This window comes from Balaenoptera acutorostrata, chromosome X (genome assembly GCF_949987535.1).
Source record: "Balaenoptera acutorostrata chromosome X, mBalAcu1.1, whole genome shotgun sequence".
Taxonomy (NCBI): domain Eukaryota; kingdom Metazoa; phylum Chordata; class Mammalia; order Artiodactyla; family Balaenopteridae; genus Balaenoptera; species Balaenoptera acutorostrata.
In genome coordinates this window covers 129795792-129819030 of record NC_080085.1, presented here as the reverse complement: position 1 = coordinate 129819030, position 23239 = coordinate 129795792, and the positions used below count along the sequence as shown (strand labels likewise).

Below are 23239 nucleotides of genomic sequence, written 5' to 3'. Positions count from 1 at the left end.
ATAGAGTAAAAATCTTTTCAACAAATAGTGATGGGACAATTGTACATCCACATGCAAAAAGATGAAACCAGACTCTTATCTCACATGATACATAAAAGTTAACTTAAAATGGATCATAGACCTAAACATAAGCTAAAACTGTAAAAATCTTTGTGTGACCTGGGTTTAGGCAAAGCCTTCTTAGATATGACACCAAGAACAAAAGTGACAAAAGAAAAAAATAGATAAATTAGACTTCATCAAAATTGAAAATTTTTGTGCTTTAAAGGACATTATCATGTTTTAAGGAAACCCAGGATTTGTCTCAATCAGATGTGGTAAGACACGCAGACACAGAGATGACTGTCATGAAGGAAGAAATTTATACTCACAGATCCCTAGAAATAAGAGGCATGGCATGACATGCAGAGGGGCCACATGGGGAAGCGAGAGGTTGGTCAGGAGGCATGGCAAGCAGGAGAACATATGGCCAAGAGCCTTTACTGGCATTTCCACAGGAAGGAATGGGCAAAGCATGTGGTAAGCAGGCTTAGTATTGGCTATCTTAAATAATTTCAGCAGGCTCTGGGGCATAGGAGCTGTCCCTAGTTATCTGGTACCTGGCCCTGTGGTGATTAGAATAGAAGAATATTGTATCTTAGAGTATAGGAGTCACATAGAAGAGTTGGTTGTGGGTGTGGGCTCTGGAGTAATTGGCTTGTCTATAAAAGGCATGCTCACAGGAAATCATTTACTATCTCCAAGAATTGGCTAGCCCCAGGAGGAGCAGTCCCTCTAGAGTCAGCAAGGCCCCAAGATGCCAAAGCATCAAAAATACATAAAATTAAAATGCATGATAATACACATCAACAAAGTGAAAAGACAACCCACAGAATGGGAGAACTAAATGCAAATTATGTATCTTACAAGGGACTTTAACAGAATATTTAAAGAACTCTTCCAAGTCAGAAAGAAAAAGAGCAATAACCCAGTTTCAAAATGGGCAAAAGATGTGAATAGACACTTCACCAAAGATATAGGAAAGACAAATAAATACATGAAAAGATGTTTAACCTCATTGGTCTTTAGGAAAACCCAAATTAAAACCACAATATCATTATATAACTGTTAAGATGATTATAATAAAAAAGAAAGATTACAACTGTTAGTGAGAATAGGGAGAAACTGGGACCTTTATATTTTCAAAAATTTAAACATAGAGTTAGCATATCACCTAGCAATTCCACTCCTAAGGATATATCCTCAAGAGAATTGAAAACCTATGTCTGCATGAAAACTTGTACAGAAAAGTTTATAAGAGCCTTGTTCATAGTAACCAAGAAGTGGAAACTCCAAATGTCCATCAACCCCTGAATGAATAAACAAAATGTGGTCTATCCATACAACAAAATATTATTTAATAGTAAAAGGAATGAAACACTGATACATACTTCAAAGGTGAACCTCAAAAACTTTATGCTAAGTGAAAGAAGCCAGACGCAAAAGAAACACATATTGTATAATTCCATTTATTGATATGTGAAGTTTCCCCCAAAACGGGATCTTTTGGGGGTGATGGAAATGTTCTAAAATTGGATTATGGTTGATGTTTGCAAAACTCTATGAATTTACTAAACATCATTGGCCCGTACACTTAAAACAGGCAAATTCTGTTTGGTAGATTATACCTCAGTAAACTGATTAAATGACAACTATATGCTATATGCAAGATACACACATACAACAAAATCATTCAGAAAGACTAAAAATAAAGGGATAGACGAAAGTTCACCAGGCAAATGGAAAGCAAAAGAAAGCGCAGTGATCCTGATATCACACAAAGTATAATTCAAGCCCCAAAGTATTAAACATGACGAAGAAGGACAATTGTACTGCAAGAGTCACAGTCCTCAATGAACAGATAACACATTAATATTTATGCACCAAATGACACAGCAACCACCTTTTTGAAGCAAGAACTACAAAGAATGCAAGAAGTCATAGATAGACATTCACTAATAATAGGAGACTTTAATACACCATTTTCAGTACAATACAAATCAAGTGGAAAACAGTGTGGATGGAGACAGAATGTACATATTGATTAGGAAACAATAATCCATAGGACAGGTATTTTGAATATATGTTGAAGTCTACACCATGACAATAGTGTCCATGGTACAGTCACAGACACTGATCATTTATTAGCTCACAAAGAAAATATCAGTATGTTCCATAAAATGTGAATATTACAAGCAACATTCTCTGATTAAAATGCAATCACAATGAGAATATGCTAATAAAAACGACAATAGAAAGATCTTTCTACCTGAAAATTTAGGGATCTCCTATTAATTTCTGTGTGAAATGGGAACTACAAACTGAAATTACAGAATTGAAAAATAATAACGACAATAAAAGCACTACGTATCAGAATCTATGGAATACATTTAAAGAAGTGATCAGGGAAAATTTTTTTTTGCATTAAACATTTTTATCCAGGAAACTGAAACAATAGAAAACTGAATTAAGATCCTAGCTCATAAAACGAGAAAAAAATTTAAAAAGTAAACCAAAAGAAAGCATAAAAAAGGACATAATAAAGGTAAAAGCAGAAATTAATGAAGAGAAAAATAGAAAAATGGTCTAAAAAATTAAAATATGGTTTTGTATAGATGAACAATATAGAAAAACTATGATCTAACTTTATCAAGAAAAAAATGGATAAAGGAAGAACAAATATGCAAAATAAGAAATGAGAAGAGGGAAATCAGCATTGAAACAAAAGAAATTTTAAAAATCATATGAGAGTCTATGTAAACAAATTTGAAACCAAATTTGAAAACCTAGAAGAAATGAATGATGTCCTAAAGAAATCCAAGTTACCAAAATTGACCCTGTTAGAGTTTGAATGCTGAAATAGATCAGTTTCTATAGAAGGAATATACAGCACAAAGTTATTAGGGGACAACTCCACCAAACAAAGAAACAAACGAACCTGGACCCAGATGATTTCAAGAGGAAAAAGGTAAAACTACATCCATATCTCACTCCATAGTCAAAAAAATAGACTCCAAATAGATTAGAGAGCTAAATGTATGAAATGAAACCATACAAGTATTAGAAGAAAACATGGGGGAATTCCTCTTTAACCTTGGTGTAGGAAAAGACTTTCTATGACTCAAATTCCAGAGGCAATTAATTAACTAATCTAATAAATTTGATTACCTATTCAAAATTTGCATGGCAAATGCACCATAAACAAAGTCAAAAGAAAACTGACAAATGGGTAAACTTTTGCAACATATACCACAGGTGAAGGACTAATAAATTTAATATATGAAGGACTCTTGAAAATTGAAGGGCATAGAGGCAGTACCAGGGAAGAGCAGGCAATTCAGTATAACTGACATAGAGTGGGTCAAGGGAGGATTACTATCAAGTTAGGGTTAGGAGGAGCACTGGAGGAGAGACATACTTAGCTCTGCAATTTAGGAAGAATAGTAAGTTGGCTTGGTGCAAGTGAATTAGAAAGGCAAGAAGAGGGGTTCAGAAGCTTTTAAAGTAATCAATCTAAGAGATAATGGTGGTTCAAACTGAGAAAGTGACTTTGAGGATTAAGAAGGAAAGATGAATTAAAGAGCTATTGAAGAGGCAGAATTTACTGGATTTATAAACCAAACAGATGTGGGTGAGTTGGGAGTCCTGGATGAAACCTGAGATTTCAGCATAGGCAATGAGGTAGATGTTAGTGACACAGAGAATGTAGAGAATGCAAACATTTAAATTCTGTCTCAGGATTACATATGATGATCCATGTAAATTTTTCACTGCTGTCCTCTGCACACGGAAATTATGAAATAAGATTAGTTGTTACTTCAGGCTAAACTGGTTTGATTTGTCCTAACAGAATCGACTATAAAGTACTATTCACAACACATATTGACATTCTTTAAGCAGATCTGAATTCAAATTGCACAACTTTCTAGCTTTGTGACTCTAGACTCTTCCTCTCAGAAAAAAAATAAAAAAGAGTAATAATATCAACCTGGCAGCGTTTTTATGAGAATTAGAGATAAGAGGAGTAAAGTGCTTTGAGTGATACCTATCACATAGTAAGAACTTAGTAAATTATAGTTTAAACAAAAGGCAACATTGTTGGTTTCATGCCTCTAAATTAGGACAAGAGATTTGCCCTTGTTTATCTTTGTATTTCCCATAGACCCTACCCGCCCTAGAAGAGGGTCTTATACGTAATAGATACTCAATAAATAAGTATCAAATCTATGATAATTGCTTTTTGCTTGACCTTTCTTTTTTCCTGCTTATCTGCCCAAGGCTGTTAACCTTCATTTTAAAAGTATTCTTTTCATGGTTATAACCCCTTCTCCTTGCTCAAAATTTATTTTGCTTAATATCCCCCTCTCTCTCTCTTACAGGCAAATGATGACCTATGCTTCCTAATCTCTGACACTTTCTTATAAAACTTCTTGACAACTACTCCCATCTCCACTCCCAACCCCACACAGGAGTTTCATTCAACAGTGGAATCTCAGTCCCTGTCTGGCTTGGCTGTGATGGAAATTACACAGGCTGCTGAATTTTTCTGAAACTGTTGCTCATCTCCAGAACTTCCACCAGAATTAAGAGCAGTCAATTAATGACATGGTCAAACAGCTTGAATTTAATCAAAGTGAACCATAGCCACCAGAAGAAAGGCATTTAATTTGATCTGAAATATTTGCACAAGAAAAAATGTAAAATCTCAGACATGACTTGTGATTAACAACTCTATAGAGCAATTTGAAATTTTAAAAAAATTGAGTGCAAGGGACCAAAAACTCAATCGAAAAGTGAGGAAAATATAAAAACAGACAATTCAACAAAAAAATAGGATATAAAAATGCCCATTCAATACATGAAAAATGTTCAAACTCAGTACATAATTAGAGAACTGCTGATTAAAACCACACTGAGATACCATTCCTTACCTATCAGACAAGCAAAAATTTAAAAAGTGTGATGACAGAATCTGTTGAAGAGTCTGTGGCGAAGCAGTCACTCACATACATTGCTGCTGAGAATACAAATCAGTGCAACACTTCCACAGGAAAATTGGCCATACCTAACATAACCTTTCAACCCAGAAATCCCGATTCTAAGAATCTATATTTGAAGATGAACTTCCAACAATCCAAAAATATATATGCACAAGGATGTTCATTGCAGCATAGTTTGTAATTGCAAAATATTAGAAACAACTGAAACGCCCATAGTTAGGAGAGTGTTTGAATAAATTATGCAACATTGGCACAATGGAGTCCTATACAGCTGTAAAAAGGAATGAAGAACTGATACGGAGTGATTTCTATGACATACTGCCCAAGAGAAGAAAATTAAAGTGCAACAGGGCAGAAAAAAAGGTTCCAAAAATGTGCTTCTCCATAAAAACAAGGAGAACACTGCAAAAACTGTCAAAAATCAACTTTTTCAGAACTCTGGAAATTAACCTAAGTCTTGCAACAACCCAAGGAGGATTTATTTAAGAAAAATGACTGAATTTTGGTAAGAACAGTGAGTTTGGTGGTGCTTTAACTAGCACTCATTCCATTCCCCTCCCTTAGATCCTCAGTAGCTTTGAAAAAGCAATAGCTTCACAACTAAAGCAGTTCTGAAAACCAGAAACCTAGTGGCCACTGAAGGAGACTTAACAGTTTGGGGTTGCACAAAATTCTTTGTGTGGGTTTTAGTAGGTTGTGTCTTTCAAGGAATTGGTCCATTTCATCTAGTTATCAAATTTATGAGCATAGAAGTGTTCATAGTATTCTTTTATTATCCTCTTAATATCTGTGGGATCACTAGAGATGACTGGTCTTTCATTTCTGATATTAGCAATTTGTATTCTCTCTCTTTATTTTGTAGCTAGCCTGGCTAGAGATTTACCAATTTTATTGATCTCTTCAAAGAATTAACTTTCCATTTCATTAATTTTAATCTATCAATTTCCTGTTTTCAATGTTATTGATTTCTATCTGATCTTTATTCTTTCCTTCTGTTTGTTTTAGATTCATATTACACTTCTCTCTCTAGTATCCCATATCCACAAATATATATATATATACACCAATCTTCATAGCAGTATTATTTGCAATAGTCAGAAGGTGGAAACAATCCAAACTTTCACTGGTAGATGAATGGATAAGCAACATGTGGTATATAAGTACAAAAGAATATTATTCAGCTTTAAAAATGAATGAAATTTTGATCTGTGCTACAACATGGATGCACTTTGAAAACTATGTTAAAAAACAACAACTAACCGGGTAGGAGGGGTGAACTCATGATATAGTCAAGACCCATAAACCCAGGCGGGCAACCCACAAATGGGAGGATAATTACAACTGCAGAGGTTCTCCCTAAGGAGCATGGGGTCTGAGCCCCACCTCAGACTCCCCAGCCTGGGGGTCCTTCGCTGGGAAGACAAGCCCCCCAGAGCATTTGGCTTTGAAGGCCAGTGGGGCTTACTTTGGGGAGTCCCAGAGAGCTGGGGGGAAATAAAAATCCCATGCTTAAAGGGGTGCACAAAATCTCATATGCTCTGGGACCCAGGGCAGAAGCAATAATTTGAAAGGAGCCTGGGTCAGACCTACCTGCTGATCTTGGAGAATCTCCCAGAGAGGCAGGAGGCAACAGCAGCTCACCCTGGGGATATAGACACTGTTTCTGGCAAGTGTCATTTTGGAATTCTCCTTCTAGTTTATTAGCCTCAGGACCCAGCTCTGCCCCTGCCCACCAGACTATAGACACCCATACCGGAATGCCTCAGGCCAAGCAACTAGCCAGGCAGGGACACAGCCTCACCCATCAACAAGCAGGCTGCCTTCAGACCCTCGGAGCCCACAGCCACCCCTGGACATAGACCTGCCCACCAGAGGGCCCAGAACCTGGTCCCACACAACAGTGCACCAGCACTAGACCTGATACCTCCAGGGCCCTCCAGCCAGAGACCCTGGGATCCCAGCTCCACACACCAGTGGGCAGGCACCAGCCCCAGAATCCCTGGGCCCACCCACCAGTGAGCTTGCTCTAGCCTCAGGAGCAGCCTTACCCATTAGCAGGCAGACCCTGGCCATAGGACTACCATAGCCCCTCAGCCTATGGACCCAGCCCATCCACCAACAAGCCAATACCAGCCCTGGGACCAGCTGGGCCATTGCCCTGCCCACTAGCAGGCCAACACAAGCTTTGAAACATCCCAGACTCTGCAACCAGCTGTTTTGGGAACCTGCCCCACCCACCAGTGGCCCAACACCAGCTCTGAGACCCTGGGATCCTGCAGCCAGGCCCCAGGACCCAGGACCCAGGACCCAGCTCTGCCTGGGCCCTAACTCCATCCATCAGTGAGCCAGTGCTAGCCCCAGGGCTCCCTAGGATTCTGCAGTCAGCTGCCTTGTGACCTGGCCCCACCAAACAGTTGCCAGCAGGCTCCATACCAGGCAGGCCTGGCAGCCAACTGGATGGGAGACCAAACAAGCCTACCAGACCACCCACAGAAGTCAGCCCACCACAACAAAAGAAGCCATGCAGCCTACAGAGGGGGCATCCCCAGAGCATATAGTTCTTGTGACCAGAGGGAACTGTGCTGCCGAGACGCATATAGGATGTCTCCTACAAAAGGTCACATCTCCAAGGTTGAGGAATGTAACCCAACCACCAGATATGTAGAAATAAAACCAGCAAGCTAGGCAAAATGAGGCAACAGAGTAATATGTTCCAAATGAAGGAACGAGATAAAACCCCAGAAGAAGAACTAAGTGAAATGGAGATAGGCAATCTACCTGAGGAAGAGTTCAGGGTAATGATAGTAAAAAATGATCAAAGAACTCGAGAAAAGAATAGATGGACAAAGCAGGAAGTTAGAAGTCTTAAACAAAGAGTTAGAAAATATAAAGAACAACCAAATAGAGATGAAAATACAATAACTGAAATGAAAAGTACACTGGAAGGAATCAGCAATAGAATAAATGATTCAGAAGAATGGATGAGTGAGCTGGAAGACAGAGTAGTGGAAATCACTGACACTGAACAAAAAAAAGAAAAAAGAATGAAAAGAAATGGGGACTGTTTAAGAGACCTCCAGGACAACATCAAGCACATTAGTATTCCCATTATAGGGGTGTCAGGAGAAGAAGAGAAAGAACAATTACTTTAAATGCAAATGGACTAAATGCTCCAATCAAAAAACTAAGAGTGGCTGAATGGATACCAAAAAACCCTGTATATATGCTGCCTACAAGAGACTCACTTCTGATCTAAAGACACACACAGAGACTGAGGGTATGGAAAAAGATATTCCATGCAAATGGAAATCAAAAGAAAGCCAGGGTAGCAGTACTTATATCAGACAAAGTAGACTTTAATAAAGACTGTTACAAGAGACAAAGAAGGACATTACATAATGATCAAGGGATCAATCCAAGAAGAAGATGTAACAATTTTAAATAGATATGCACCCAACATAGAAGCACCTCAATATATAAGGCAAATGTTAACAGACATATAAGAAGAAATTGACAGTAACAAACTAATAGTGGGGGACTTTAACACCCCACTTACATCAATGGACAGATCATCCAGACAGAAAATCAATAAGGAAACAATGGCATTAAATGACACATTAGACCAGATAGACTTAATAGATTATATATATATATATATATATATATATATATATATATATATATGGATATGTATATATATATATATATATATACATAGAGAGAGAGAGAGAGAATATTCCAACCAAAAGCAGAAGAATACATATTCATTTCAAGTGCACATGGAATGTTCTCCAGGATAGCTCACACACCAGGCCATAAAACAAGCCTCTGTAAATTTAAGAAAATTGAAATCATATCAAGCATCTTTTCTGACTACAGTGCTATGAGACTACAGACCAACTACAAGAAAAAAAAACTGCAAAAACACAAACACATAGAGGCTGAACAATATGCTACTAAACAAACAGTGGATCACTAAAGAAATCTAAGAAGAAAAAAGTACCTGGAAACAAAAGAAAACAAAACACAATGACCCAAAAATCCATGGGACACAGCTAAAACAGTTCTAAGAGGGAAGTTTATAGCAATAAAACTTGTCTCAAGAAACAAGAAAAATCTCAAATAAACAACCTAACCTTACACCTAAAGGAACTAGAGAAAAAAAGAACAAACAAAACCAAAGTTAGTAGAAGGAGAGAAATCATAAAGATCAGAGCAGAAAAAAAAAATGAAATAGAGACTAAAAGAACAATAAAAAGATCAATGAAACTAAAAGCTGGTTCTTTGAAAAGATAAACATAATTGATAAACCTTTAGCCAAACTCACCAAGGGAAAAAGGGAGAGGGCTTAAATCAATAAAATCAGAAATGAAAAAGAAGTTAAAACCAACACCACAGAAATACAAAGGATAATAAGAGACTACTATAAAAAACTATATGCCAATAAAATGGACAACCTAGAAGAAACAGACAAATTCCTAGAAATATACAATCTCCTAAGACTGAACCAGGAAGACAGGGAAAATATGAACAGACCAATTACCATCAATGAAGTGGAATCAGTAATCAAAAAACTTCACAAGTGAACTCGACCAAACATTTAGAGAAGAGTTAACACCTATCCTTCTCAAACTCTTCCAAAAATTGCCAAGAAAGGAACACTTCTGAACTCATTCCATGAGGCCAGCATCACCCTGATACTAAAACCAGACCAAGATATCACAAAAAAAGAAAATTATAGGCCAATATCACTGATAAACATAGATGCAAAAATCCTCAGCAAAATATTAGCCATCCAAGTCCAACAATACATTAAAAGGATCATATACCATGATCAAGTGGAATTTATCTCAGGGATACAAGGATTTTTCAATATTCACAAATCAATCAATGTGATATACCACATTAACAAATCTGAGAATAAAAACTATATGATCATCTCAATAGATGTAGAGAAATCTTCTGAGAAAATTCAGCATTCATTTATGACAAAAACTCTTCAGAAAGTGGGTATAGAAGGAACATACCTCAACAAAATAAAGGCAATATGCGATAAGCCCACAGCTAACATCATAGTTAACCGTGAAAAGCTGAAAACATTTCCTCTAAGATCAGGAATAAGACAAGGATGCCCACTCACGCTCACCACTTTTTTTCAACATAGTATTGGAGGTCTTAGTCACAGCAATCAGAGAAGAAAAATGAAAGGAATTCAAATTGAAAACGAAGAAGTAAAATTGTCACTGTCTGCTGATGAGATGATGCTATACATAGAAAGGCCTAAAGATGCCACCAGAAAAATACTAAAGCTCATCAATGAATTTGGTAAAGTTGCAGGATACAAAATTAATGTACAGAAATCTGTTGCATTTCTATACACTAACAATGAACTATCAGAAAGAGAAATTAAGGAAACAATCCCATTTACAATCACATCAAAAGAATAAAATACCTAGGAATAAACCTACCTAAGGATATTAAAGACCTATATTCATAAAACTGTAAGACACTGATGATAGAAATCGAAGACAACACAAACAGGTAGAAAGATATTCCATGTTCATGGATTGGAAGGATTAATATTGTTACAATGACCATACTACCCAAGGCAATCTACAGATTCAATGCAATCCTTATCAAAATACCAATGGCATTTTCAACAGAAATAGAACAAGTAATTTTAAAATTTGTATGGAAACACAAAAGACTCTGAATAGCCAAAACAATTTTGAAAAAGAACAAAGCTGGAGGAATTATGCTCCCTGACTTTAGACTATACTACAAAGCTATTGTCATCAAAACAGTATGGTACTGGCACAAAAACAGACATATAGATCAAAGGAGCAGAACAGAGATCCCAGAAATATACCCATGCACATATAGTCAATTAATCTATGACAAAAGAGGCAAGAATACACAATGGAGAAGACAGTCCCCTCAATAAGTGGCACTGGGAAAACTGGACAGCTACATGTAAAAGAACAAAATTAGAACATTTTCTAGCACCATATACAAAAATAAACTCAAAATGGATTAAAGACCTATATGTAAGCCTGGAAACTGTAATACTTCTAGAAGAATACATAGGCAAAACACTTTTTGACTTAAATAGTAGCAATATTTTGGGGGATCTGTTTCCTAAGGCAAAGGAAACAAAAGCAAAAATAAACAATGGGACCTAATTTAACTTAAAAGCTTTTGCATAGCAAAGGATGCCATCGAAAAAAATGAAAAGACAACCTACTAAATGGGAAAAAATTTTTTCAAATGATATTACCCATTAGGGGTTAATATCCAAAATATATAAACAGCTCATACAACTCAACATCAAAAAACAAACAGCCTAACTGAAAAATGGGCAGATGACCTGAGTAGCCATTTTCCAAAGAGGAAATGCAGATGGCCAGGAGGCACATGAAAAGATGCTCAACATCACTAATCATCGAAGAAATGCAAATCAGAACCACAATGCGATATCACCTCACCCCTGTCAGAATGTCTATCATCAAAAAGACTGATAATAATAAATGTTGACAAGGATGTGGAGAAAAAGAACCCTTGTACACTGTTGGTAAGAATGTAAAATGGTGCAGCCCTGTGGAAAACAGTATGCAGTTTCCTCAGAAAACTAAAAATGGAACCACCATATGATCCAGCAATTCCACTCCTGGGTATATAGCCAAAGAAAATGAAAACATTAAATAAAAATACATATGCACCCCAATGTTCGTAGCAGCATTATTTACAATAGCAGAGATAAGGAAGCAACCTACCTGTCCATCAACAGATGAATGGGTAAAGAAGATATGGCATATACATATATATATATATATATATATATATATATATATATATATATATATGATGGAATACTACTCAGCCATAAAAAAGAATGAAAATTTGCCATTTGCAGCAACATGATGGACTTGGAGCATATTATACTTAGTGAAATAAGTCAGAAGAGAAAGACAAATACTGTACGATATCACTTATATGTGGAATCTAAAAAAAATACCGAAAAACTACCTAATATAACAAAAAAGAAACAGACTCACAGATATAGAGTACAAACTAGTGGTTACCAGTGGAGAGAGGGAAGGGGGGAGGGGCAAGATAGAGATACGATTAAGAGGTACAAATTATTATGTATAAAATAAATAAGCTACAAGGATATATTATACACCACAAGGAATATAGCAATATTTTACAATAACTATAAATGGAGTATCACCTTTAAAATTGTGATTCATTATGTTGTACACTTGAAACATATAATATTGTACATCAACTATACCTCAATTTTAAGAAAACCCAACATTGAACACTTTAAAATGATGAAACTTATGGTAAATGAATTATATCTCGATAAAAATGTGTATATATTTACTATAGAAAGTGTTAAAACATGTGTGTCTTTTCACATATGCATTTTGGTTTTGTTAACAAAGTCACATACCATTCTCTGCTTTTTCAACTTAATATGAATTGAAGATATTCCACATCATTAAATCTTCCTATGACAGTTTTTAAAAAGAACTGCTGATACATCCAACAACACTCATGCTTCTCAAAAGCATGTTTACCAAAATTAGCCAGATTCAAAAGCATACATGTTATTCTATTCCCCTTAATGAAATTCAAAAATGGGCAAAACTCATCTGTGATATTAGAGGTTAGACTAGTGGTCAACTTTTGGGGAGTTATTGACTGAGTTGGGGCATTTAAGGGCCTTCTGGGGTACTAGAAGTGTTCTATATCTTCATCTGGAAGATGGTGATATAAAAATATGCCTATAGTAAAAATCCATTTATCTGTATGCTTAACATGTTTGCATATCATTGTATATAAACTATAGTTCAATTAAAAATAAAAAACAAAAAAATAAATTTAAAAAATGTGGCATCAGTGCAAGGCTAGACAAACAGACTAATGGAATAGACTAGATCACTCAGAAACAGCTTGATGATTGATGATAGATAGATAGATAGATGATAGATAATTTTTATTTTTATGTGACTAACCAATTTACAGCAAAGTCTCCACTACAGTTCAGTTGGGCAAAGGATGGCCTTTTCAATAATTGGTGATTAAATGAAAATATGAACCTTGACTATATTAAAAAATGAATCTTGACCCCCTACCTCACACCAAACACAGAAAATTAACTTCAGATTAAGCATAGACTTACATGTTAATGGCAAAATAATAAAGTTTCTAAAAGAAAAACTAGGAGAATATATTCATTATATTAGTCAGAAATTTCTTAAACAGAAAGTATTAGTCATAAAAGAAAAAACTAATAAATTGCACTTCATAATATTAAGGATTTTTGCTCATCAAAAGATACAATTAAGAGAGAGAGAAGGCAAACCACAGACCGAGAAGATATTCGTGAAATACATATATTTGTATCCAGAATATATAAAGAACTTCTACTTCCAATAAGAAGACAGGAACCTCAGATTTAAAACAGTCAAAATATTTGTTCAAACTCTTCACTTTTTAGAATATCCAAATGGTCGATGATCATGTGAGAAGATGGTCAACATCATTATTCATTAAGGAATTGAAAACTGAAAATACAATGAAATATGAGTAGACATCCAGTAGAATAGCTAAAATTAAAAGGGCTGAAAATACTGAATGTTGGCAAGAATGCAGAGCATCTTGAACTCTAATGCATTGCTAGTAAGAATATAAATTGTTTCAACCACTTTGGAAAAATATTTGGCAGTGCTTACTAAAACTAAATACACATATACTCACGACTCAGGAATTCCAATCCTAGGTGTATTTCCAAGAGCAATGAGTTCATATATGTACCAAAAGGCATGCACAAGAATGTTCATTAACAGCTTTCTTCATAATAGCTCCAAACTAGAATACACACCGAATGTCCACCTATAGTAGAATTGATAAGAAGTTCTTATACTCAATACAATGGAATTCTACACAGCAATAAGAAGGATGGACTGTTTCTACCCAAAGTAATATGGATAAATCTCACAGACAAAATGATGAGTGAAAGAAGCCAGATACAAGAGAGTATATTCCGTATGCTTCCACTGAAATAAAGCACGAGAACCAACAAAATTAAGCTGGCATAACGGAACCTTCTAAGTGCTGGAGACGTTTTATATCTTGATTTGTGTGGTGGTTACCTAGGTGTGTATATAAGTAAAAATTCGTTCAACTTTACACCGAAGATTTATGTACCTCACTGTATGTAAAATTATAACTTTATATAAAATTAAATTAAAAGACGTGTACAAAAATCTTTATAGAAGCATTTTTCACAGTAGTCCCAAATCATAAACAACCTAAAGGTCCATCAATAATAGAATCAATCTATAAATTATGGTATATTCATACTGTAGAGTACTACATAAAAATGAAAACACTCCCCAAACTACTGATACAAAAACATGACTGAATCTCAAAAACATAATTAATTGAGCAAAAGAAGCCAGACTAACATATGATTTAACAATTCCACTCCTAGATATATTTCCAAGAAAATTGAAATCAGGGACTCAAATACTTGTAAATCAATGTTCATAGCAGCCAAAAAGTGGAAATAGCCCAAATGCCCATCAGTGGATGAATGGACTAACACAATGTGGTGTATCCATACAACGGAATATTATTCAGCCATAAAAACAATGCAGTACTGACACCTGCTACAACGTGAATGAACCCCGAAAACATTATGTTCAGTGAAAGAAGCCAGACCCAAAATGACAAATAATATATGATTCCATTTATATCAGGTACCTAGAATAGGCAAAACCATAGAGACAGAAAGTAGAATAGAGGTTACCAGGGGCTGGGGGAGAGGGGAATAGGGAGTTATCATTTAACGGCTACAGAATTTATGTTTGGGATGATGAAGAAGTTCTGGAAATGAACAGTGGTGATGATTGCACAACATTGTGAATGTACTTAATGCCACAGGATTGCACACTTAAAAATGGTTGAAATGGTAAGTTTTATGTTATGTATATTTTATCACTATTTTAAAAAAGAAACGGGACAAAAATACATACTGCATGCTTCCATTTATATGAAGTTCTAGAACAGGCAAAACTAATGTATGGTGATAGAGGTCAGGATAGCGTTTGCCTTTGGTTGGGGTATAGATTGGAAGGATGCAAAAGGGAGCTTTCTGGAGGGTCAAAGGGGTCATTACACGGATGCATACCTGTGTAAAAACATGGTCAAACTTTCACTTTACAGTATATACATTATATTTCCATTTAAAAAGAAAATAAAGAGGAATAGAAACTGGGGGAAACTGCCATTTAAAATTTGCTTCCATTTCTTTATCCCTTGATCATGGAGACTTAGGTTCACCTGGAGGCAGATTCTCTCTTTGGGGAAGTCAGTAAGATTGGCCCTTCCGATTCTACTTGTATAAAACCGGAAGCTTTGCATTGTCATGGAGACAACTACAAAGCACCTTAAAACTGACCGCAGAGATTCAGTGTCTTGCCTTGGTTACTCATAGTGGGCATGGCTAGTCAGAGACGTGTTTATGAGGCTTCTTGACTCCGGGGGTGGAAAGGGACAGGATAAGGGAAAAAGGGGCAGAGAAAAATATTTCTTGGCTATGTATAAACAGGAGGCACTGCGCTTCAACAGCTGTTTGTTCCCATGGGAGTGGATTATGGGGGCAGAGGTGGGGAGGCAGGAATGATGAACGCACCTTGCAGGTGAGCAGAGTGGATGAAGTGGCTGCTTTCATGAGATTCTGGGCATAAGCAGTGTTGCTTCAGGCATCTCAGAGCAGAGTGTGAAACAAAGCTGTAAAAAATGCCAAGAGTTTCTTCACCTCTCCCATCACCTCTCAGAACCCTGCACCCAGTACGGAGCATTGAGACACAGCATCCTTGGTTTGAACACTTGCAATCTTACCCAAAGCAAAGCTCCTTGAGTGAGGGCAGACAGGGAGAACGCGGAAAACATGGGGAGAGGGTGGCAACTGTAAAGCAATTTCAGCGCACAAGTAAGCATCCTTTTTGCGTGTCCAGGGATACTAGGCAGAAATGTGGACAGGGAATCAGCCTGAGGTACAGCAGCCACTCTGTTGGGGCTTGAACCACTGGAATTTGGGCATCAAAAGTGAAGATGACCTCAGCTTATACTTACAGTCTAGTTAAACCTGGATAGAACTATATATATGCCTAACTCCGTGGGTCTATGTATATGTGCATGTTTTAATGTGTATACTTTCTTAACCAAATTAATATCCTACCATGTATTATTTTGAATCTACTTTTATTTTTATGGAGTAGTCCGTTAGGGGCATTACGTTGTCATTAGAGATTCTTTTGAGGCTATGTTCCTGAGGCTAGGACGCTTGCCCAGTTGCTGGGGTCTCGCCACCTGACTTCCAGCTAGAGAGGAACCCACCTGTCCTCCCGTCCCTCACTCCTGTGCCTCCCCCCACTGGATTGTGGGCTCTGTTACTTGGTCCCAGTAGCCTCCAGAGTTGTGACATAATTGGGGCCCAGCTCCACTCCTTCCATGGGGGTAAAAGAGGACCCGTTTTCAGAAGCCTTGGCAGGCAGGGTCCAGAAGTCCAAGAGCTGGCAGGTCAGGTCATCCATTGTCACCGTACTAGTGAGAAGAACACACCACACCCAGGGAGCCCTCCTCTGCCTCCACCCCACCCCGACCTGGCCACAGTTTGCTAAGCCAGGCAACTGTGGAGAGAGGGGTCATGTGACTCGCCCTGGGGTATAGCAGGGAGGGTACTTGCATCCGAGTCTCTTGATCCCCCAAGGGGTATGCTTTTCCACCCACCCCCAAGCCTCCCCACAAGTGAATCTGGTGGAGGAAGCAAATTTATCCACAGATCACACACCAAAGACACAAAAACACTTATTTAATTGCTACCACAAATAGAGAATTGAATTAAGGCAGTATAATACATTTCCACTTATCCTTACAATCTTTTGTACAGTAAACCTTGCTTTAAGTGTCAATTTGAATCAATAATCGAGATTTTTATTAAACAATGTTTTCTTGAATTCTAGAGAAAAATCATTTCCTGGGCTGTCAAGTGTGCTGATACAAGACATCTACACCTAAACACGGTGGATCACAGAACCTCAGCCAAGGGTAGTGGGCTTGGCTGATGTCGGCAAGTCTTCCTCCCCGCCTCCCCCCACCATCCCCACCACAGCTAGGAGGCTCAGAGGGATGGGGGGCAGGAGGGAACCGCTTTTGAAGAAGCGATTGTTTACAAGTCCAGGCAGTACTCCATTCACTTCTGGCTACCAGTTATTACCTCAAATTCCCTTCTGAATGAAAAAGAAAAATGTAAAAACTGCGTAAAAAGAGCAGGCTGTGTATAATATTAAAAGCATGACTGTAATTGATCCTAGCAACCATAAGTTTGGATGTGGGGAGAAACCAGTTTATGGATGGATTTGTTTTTCCGGAACTAAAAGAAAGAAAATCCTGGCAAATACGAAAAAAGGTAAGTAACTACAAATAAGGTAAAACCATCTCAGCATTTGCATTCGTGTTTGACTATAAAAATCAGCACCAATGTTTGAATTTTCACAAAATAGAAATAATTCGGTGTGGCAATATCTTTCCTTTTGCCATTTGATCTCATAGGCATAAATATTTATTTTAATAATAAGAGCTTAGTAAATTGTGTTCTTCAGATAGGGGTCATATTTTGTTGCTGGAATTTAGAAAGGAAACTGTTCCAAGTACTTGTACTTTATCGCAATTGCCTTTCGGACTGCCGTTCAAAGTACAATAAATACTTAAACACATAAAGCTCTGCGGTCACATTCACTTTACGGAAGGCTTTACCACAGCGCACTTTTACCACTGCGCATGCGCTCCTCCCCCACCCACCCCCTCGAGGAATGGGAGAAGAAAGCAGGAACAAGGAGAAGGAAATGAGGAGTGGGGAGAAACGGTTACACAGGAGTGGGGAAAAACCAAAGTCTACAAGTTCAAGGATCACTGTGGGCTCACAGTCAACCACAGGAGGAAAGGGAGGCTCAGAACAACAGAAGTCAAACTTGAGGGGAATTTGGTCTCTAAAAGAGCAAGCACACACGCACGCACACACACACACACACACTCACACTTTTGCAGAGTACATAATGAAAGGTAGGTGTAGCTCACACTGTGTCTGTGAGTCAGTGTCCACGTGTGTCTGTGTGTAGATGCACTAAGATATCTCACCTTGTGTTACGTATGCTAGCCAGCCTTAAAAGTGGACCACTGCTTGGCCACCCCTCAGAGCATTTGTCACACAGCCATTTCATCAGAATCAGCTTCAACATCAATAACCATAACCTCATGGTAATCATTGGTGGCAATGGTGACCACAATGGGGTCAACAGGGGCAGCGGCAGCAGCAGGCTTCAGCGGGCTGGCAACAGGCTTGGGGGACTCAGTGGCGGGGTTGGAAGCGGGCTCAGGGAGGCCAGTGATGTCACACTCTAGGTGGCCAGCAGCAGTGGGCTCAGGCTGGCCGGCGATGGCAGGCTGCAGGTGGCTGGTGGCAACAGACTCAGGATAGCCGGCAAGCTCAGGGTGCGGGGTAGCAGGCTTCGTGTGGCCAGTGGTGGGTTTAGGGCAGCTGGTGGCAGGGCTGAAGGTAGTCTTGGAGTGGCTGCCGGCAGGGACGTGATGGCCAGTGACAGGCTTGGGGTGGCTAGAGGCAGGCTTGAAATGGACAGAGTCAGCCTTGAAGTGGACAGAGGCAGGCTTAGGGTAGACAGTGGCAGACTTGGGGTGACCAGAGGCAGACTTGGAGTGGCCAGAGGCAGATTTAGGGTGGCCAGAGGCAGGCTTGGAGTGACTAAAGACAGACTTATGGTGACCAGAGGCAGATTTGCGGTGGGCAGAGGCAGACCTGGAGTGGCCGGAGGCTGGCGTGGGGTGGCCAGAGGCACGCTCAGGTTGGCCAGCTGCAGCATCACCAGGTAGTGGAACATTCCGGACGTTCATCGGCATTTCCTCCACAGCAGGACAGGCACGGGCATGGTCTTGTTCACGGGCTTGTTCGCGGGCTTGGTCACGGGCACGGGCACGGGCGCGGGCGAAGGCTCGGGCCTCCCGCATTTCCCGAACATCAGTGATGAGGCCAGAGAGGAACAGGATAGGATGCCGCATAGCATGGAAGATGGTCCAGTATTCCCTTCGGAAATTCTCATTGAGGAGACCGTAGATCACAGCATTGAGGCAGCTGTTGAAGTAGGCTACGAAGTAGGCTGCAAGATAAAGCCAGTTGGGGATCTTGCCTGCCATCTCCTTTGGACTGACAGCCACCAAGACAGTGAGCACGTTGATGGGGCACCAGCACACTGCAAAGAGGAGGAAGATCACAAACATGGTTAGAAAATTGCGAACCTCAGCAAGCTGGTTGTCAGGGTTCTGCCCAGCCGGCTCACGGGCTGCCAGCACTTTGGTCCAGATCCTCACGTAGCAGAAACCCACGATGAGCAGAGGGAGGACAAAGTGGATGCAGACGATGGTCACGGCAAAGGCAGGGTTGTTCAGATAGTTGAAGATGCAGGTGTAGGTGCGAGGATCATACTCGATGGTGCCGACGTACATGTTGGGCAGGACAGCCAGGACAGTCATGATCCAGGTGACAACCAGGTAAATGCAGGTATTGCGCACACTGAAGATGCGCTCATACTGGAGGCTGTGACAGATGTAGCAGTAACGGTTGATGGCAATCGCCACGATATTGAAGATAGAACCGACCACACTCAGCCCTGTGATGAATCCAACCATCTGGCACTGTAACTGGCTCAGATCCCAGCCACCGATGGCCATGGCGTGCAGCATCAGAGGATAGGGGTAGACGGCCACCAGCATATCAGCCACAGAGAGGCTAACCACGAAGATGTTGCCTGAAAAGCATATTGGGGCGGGGCGGGGGGGGGGGTGGAGGAAGACAGAGAAGAATAAATGGTTACATTTGGAAATCTACAAATGTAAGCTGGAGGAAAAGGCCAGCTGGAGTCGTGACAATTTAGAATTCTAGAATTCTTTTAAAGAAATACAGTTGTGCTTTTATTTTTAGTTACAAGCATGTTCCAGATGATTCTGATGCACAAGCAGGTTTGGGGGACCTGTCCTTTGACAACCTTTTTTTTCTTTCAAACAACGTCGTCTCTGCTTTGGGAAAAAAGTGAAGTCAGAAAGCAGTAAACATGAAAGCCCGTTGGGGAGCCCTTCACACTCCCACACACACAGACCTGTGGCCATCACTTTAAACAAAAACAAAATGCAAAGTTTTGGCGGAGTAGGGGTTGGGGGAGGGAGGGGGTAGAGGGGAGCTGGATGGAGCTGTCTGTTGGAAACGGGCTGGAGGGTAGGGACTGGGGTGGGTGGAGATATTGGAGGACTGTCAGGAAGCCTCAACCTCCCCCAACCCCGAAAAAAACCAAATTAGCCCTCTGCCTTCTCTAACTTACCATCGCATTTACAACGCAAACATGTCTAAAGATAACTGTCCGAGAAAGGGCGTGTCGTTTTCTTAAGCGGTCTTTCCCAGCGGGAACAGACAATAATCTAAGACCTAGCTAGTAAATACTTACCATTTCCGAGGTAACCTAAGAGTAAAAGCTGAGGGCGGGGAGAGGCCCTGTAAAATTTAGTCTGAGAAATAGTGAGCAAAGAGGGAAAAAAAAATCAGGAAAATCCCTGCAAGGATTAGCAGAATTGCCTGCTTCACGCGGGTCCCCGAGCAGAGCCGGGCACCAGCACGTTCGCCGCCCTGCACACTGGTTCCAGGCCCCCGGCCCCGGGCTTTACTGGAGCCTGCGGGCTAAACAGGAAAGTGCTGGGGGTTGGGGGGGGGCACTCCTGTTTTGTAGGCCGGCGGTAGGAAAGCTGTTTGTAAAACCTGCAAAGCCAAGTGCAGATGCGGAGCCCTTTCTCTGGAAACACCTCATTGCTAATTAGCATTGGTTTGGCAAAATATTGCACTTCATCTCGGACTAGGAGAAAATGAGCACTTTTAAAAGGGCAAAGGAACGGCTCGTTCTGCTTCCTTCCGCCAGCACTGCCAAGGCGAGGCCTCGGCGCTTTCCACCCAAGAGATTCTTTCTAGGGTTTTCCCTCAAAGTAATGAATTCGGAGAAGAAAGGAGGAGAAGAGAGAGGGCAAAGACTTAAAAACAAAACCACAACAACTCTAAAAACCTTTATTTGAATTATGGAAGGAAAGGAAGGTGAAGGAGAAAAGGAAAAAAGAGAAAATGGACTTTGCAGGTGCCCCAACCCCCGGGGACTCCGGGATTGGGCCCCTTGGGACCGCACTGCTGGAGTGCACGTGAGATCCAAGTGTGCGGCCCCACGTCTCCGGGGGACCGAGGAGAAATCAGACACACCCATCAGAGTTTAAAAGAAAACTTTTAATGACTGTGTGCCCGTCAGTGCATTTAGAAACTTGTGTGGTGTTTGTGATTCCTCGTCCAAGCAAAGTAATCCCCCAGAGACTGGTGGCCTCCACTCCCCGGCACCCCGCCCGCCCGGGTCCTGTGGGTGCCCGACCCCCTCAGACCCCGCCCCCTCGCTCCCCTCTGCCCTCCGGCCCCAGCCGGCCGGGATCCAGGCGGCGGAGACCCTGGGCGCCGCCCCCTCCCTCCCGGGGCCCGAGCTGGGAGTTTGGGCCCCTTCGCCCCTCCCCCACCTCCCCTCTCGAGCCCTCTCCCGCCCAACCTGCAAAGGCGGCTCAAGGCTCCGCAGCGTCTGCCGCCCCCGCCCCCGGCAAGGGGCGCAGCGCCCTGCAGCCTCCAGCACCGGCCCCCAGGCCCGCTCGCAGCCGGCCCCCTCCCCTTGGCACTGGCAGGCCGCGAGGGGAGTCTCGCTCGCCGCCCCACCTCGTCCCACATCCCCGCGCTCTGCGGTCTCCCTGCGCCCCCCACCATGCCCTCTGAGCTCTCCTGCAGCCCTCCCGTGATCCTCACCGGTTCTGCCGTCTTCTATTCCCCCGGGACGCCGAGCTCCCGAACCTTTCCGCCGCCCCGCCCTGCGACCCCCGGTACCCCGCTTACGGACTTCGGGATCTCCGCCGCCGCCGCCGCCGCCGCCGCCGTCGCTGCCACCGCCTGCTGCGCCCAGCCGGCCGCTCGCCTCTCTCCGCCGTGCGCCCTGGGACGGGCGGACGGAGCTCGGCTCCGGCGGGCTCAGACCGCCCTGCTTCACACTCAGGCGCGGGGGTCTGCGCTCCGCCGCCCGGGAGCTGCCCGGGAGCCGCCCTGGAGTCACAGGGCTGCGGCGAGCGGGGGCTCGGCCGGGCCTGGGCTCGGGCGCCGCGCTGCGCTCCGGCAAGCGCCGCCTCAGCCGCCGAGAACTTAACTTTACCGGAGCGGGTAGCAACCCCGCTGCTCCCTCCGCGTTAATTCCTCCCGCGCTGCCTCGGCGCGGCCACCTCTGCGGCGTCCGGCTCGGCGTGCTGTCCCCGGGCGGCCGCCGGACTCTCCGCTCGGGTGCCAGCTCCCTCTGCATCAGGTTCCCGACGGGGCCGGGCTCGGCGGTGTGCCGCGCACCGCGGGGACGGGGATTTGCACTTGGATGCCCAGAGCTTCTCCGAACCTCCGCAGCCTGGAGAAGCTCTAAGTTTATGGGGCCCCCCGGCAGAACATCATCACTCAGGCTGGCAGGGAAATGGGGAGCAGGGCCCGTCCACGGGTTCCCTATTGCAGGAGCCCAAACTAACACCCTAGGTAGGGGTTGCAAGCGGCTGCACGGTGGGTAGGGAGAAGGAAAGGGGTCTTACCAGAATTTCGGAGCTTCTTGTTCTTCGACACAGCCAAAATGACCATGGAGTTGCCGATCAGGTCTACGACTATGGTGATGACCATTGCGCAGAACATAAAGATGATTAGAGCCGGTGGGTAGTCTGGCTGTGGCAGTTTACAGCCAATACAGCCGTATGGGGTGGGAACTGCCAGGGTAGGCCCCATGTTGCTGCTGGAGACCGTTAGGTCCTCCCAGCCGGGTCTGGACAGCGAACACCTGCTCTGTCGCCAGGAGCTTCAGGAAAGCTGCCACCCCTCCGAGAGTCAGAGAGCAAATAACAGCTTTCCCGCCCCTCTCCGATGAGCTTTTAAAGCCTCAAGAGGCGGCTAGCCCCACCCCAAATCCCTCCCCCCAACCAATCAGAGCTCTCTGATCACCCCCGCTTTGATCTCCAACTCTTTTTGGACA

The 23239-nt window shown here is 41.9% G+C and overlaps 1 protein-coding gene across 1 annotated transcript; it reads right to left on the bottom strand.

Moving 5' to 3' along the window:
• Window positions 1-18317: 18317 nt before the first annotated feature.
• GPR50 (G protein-coupled receptor 50) lies at window positions 18318-22995 on the bottom strand. Its single transcript, XM_007178962.3, has 2 exons — window positions 22809-22995; window positions 18318-19933 (listed from the first exon to the last, which is right to left on the bottom strand). The coding sequence occupies exons 1-2, from the start codon at window positions 22993-22995 to the stop codon at window positions 18318-18320; spliced, it is 1803 nt and encodes a 600-aa protein (XP_007179024.2).
• Between the last annotated feature and the right edge of the window lie 244 nt (window positions 22996-23239).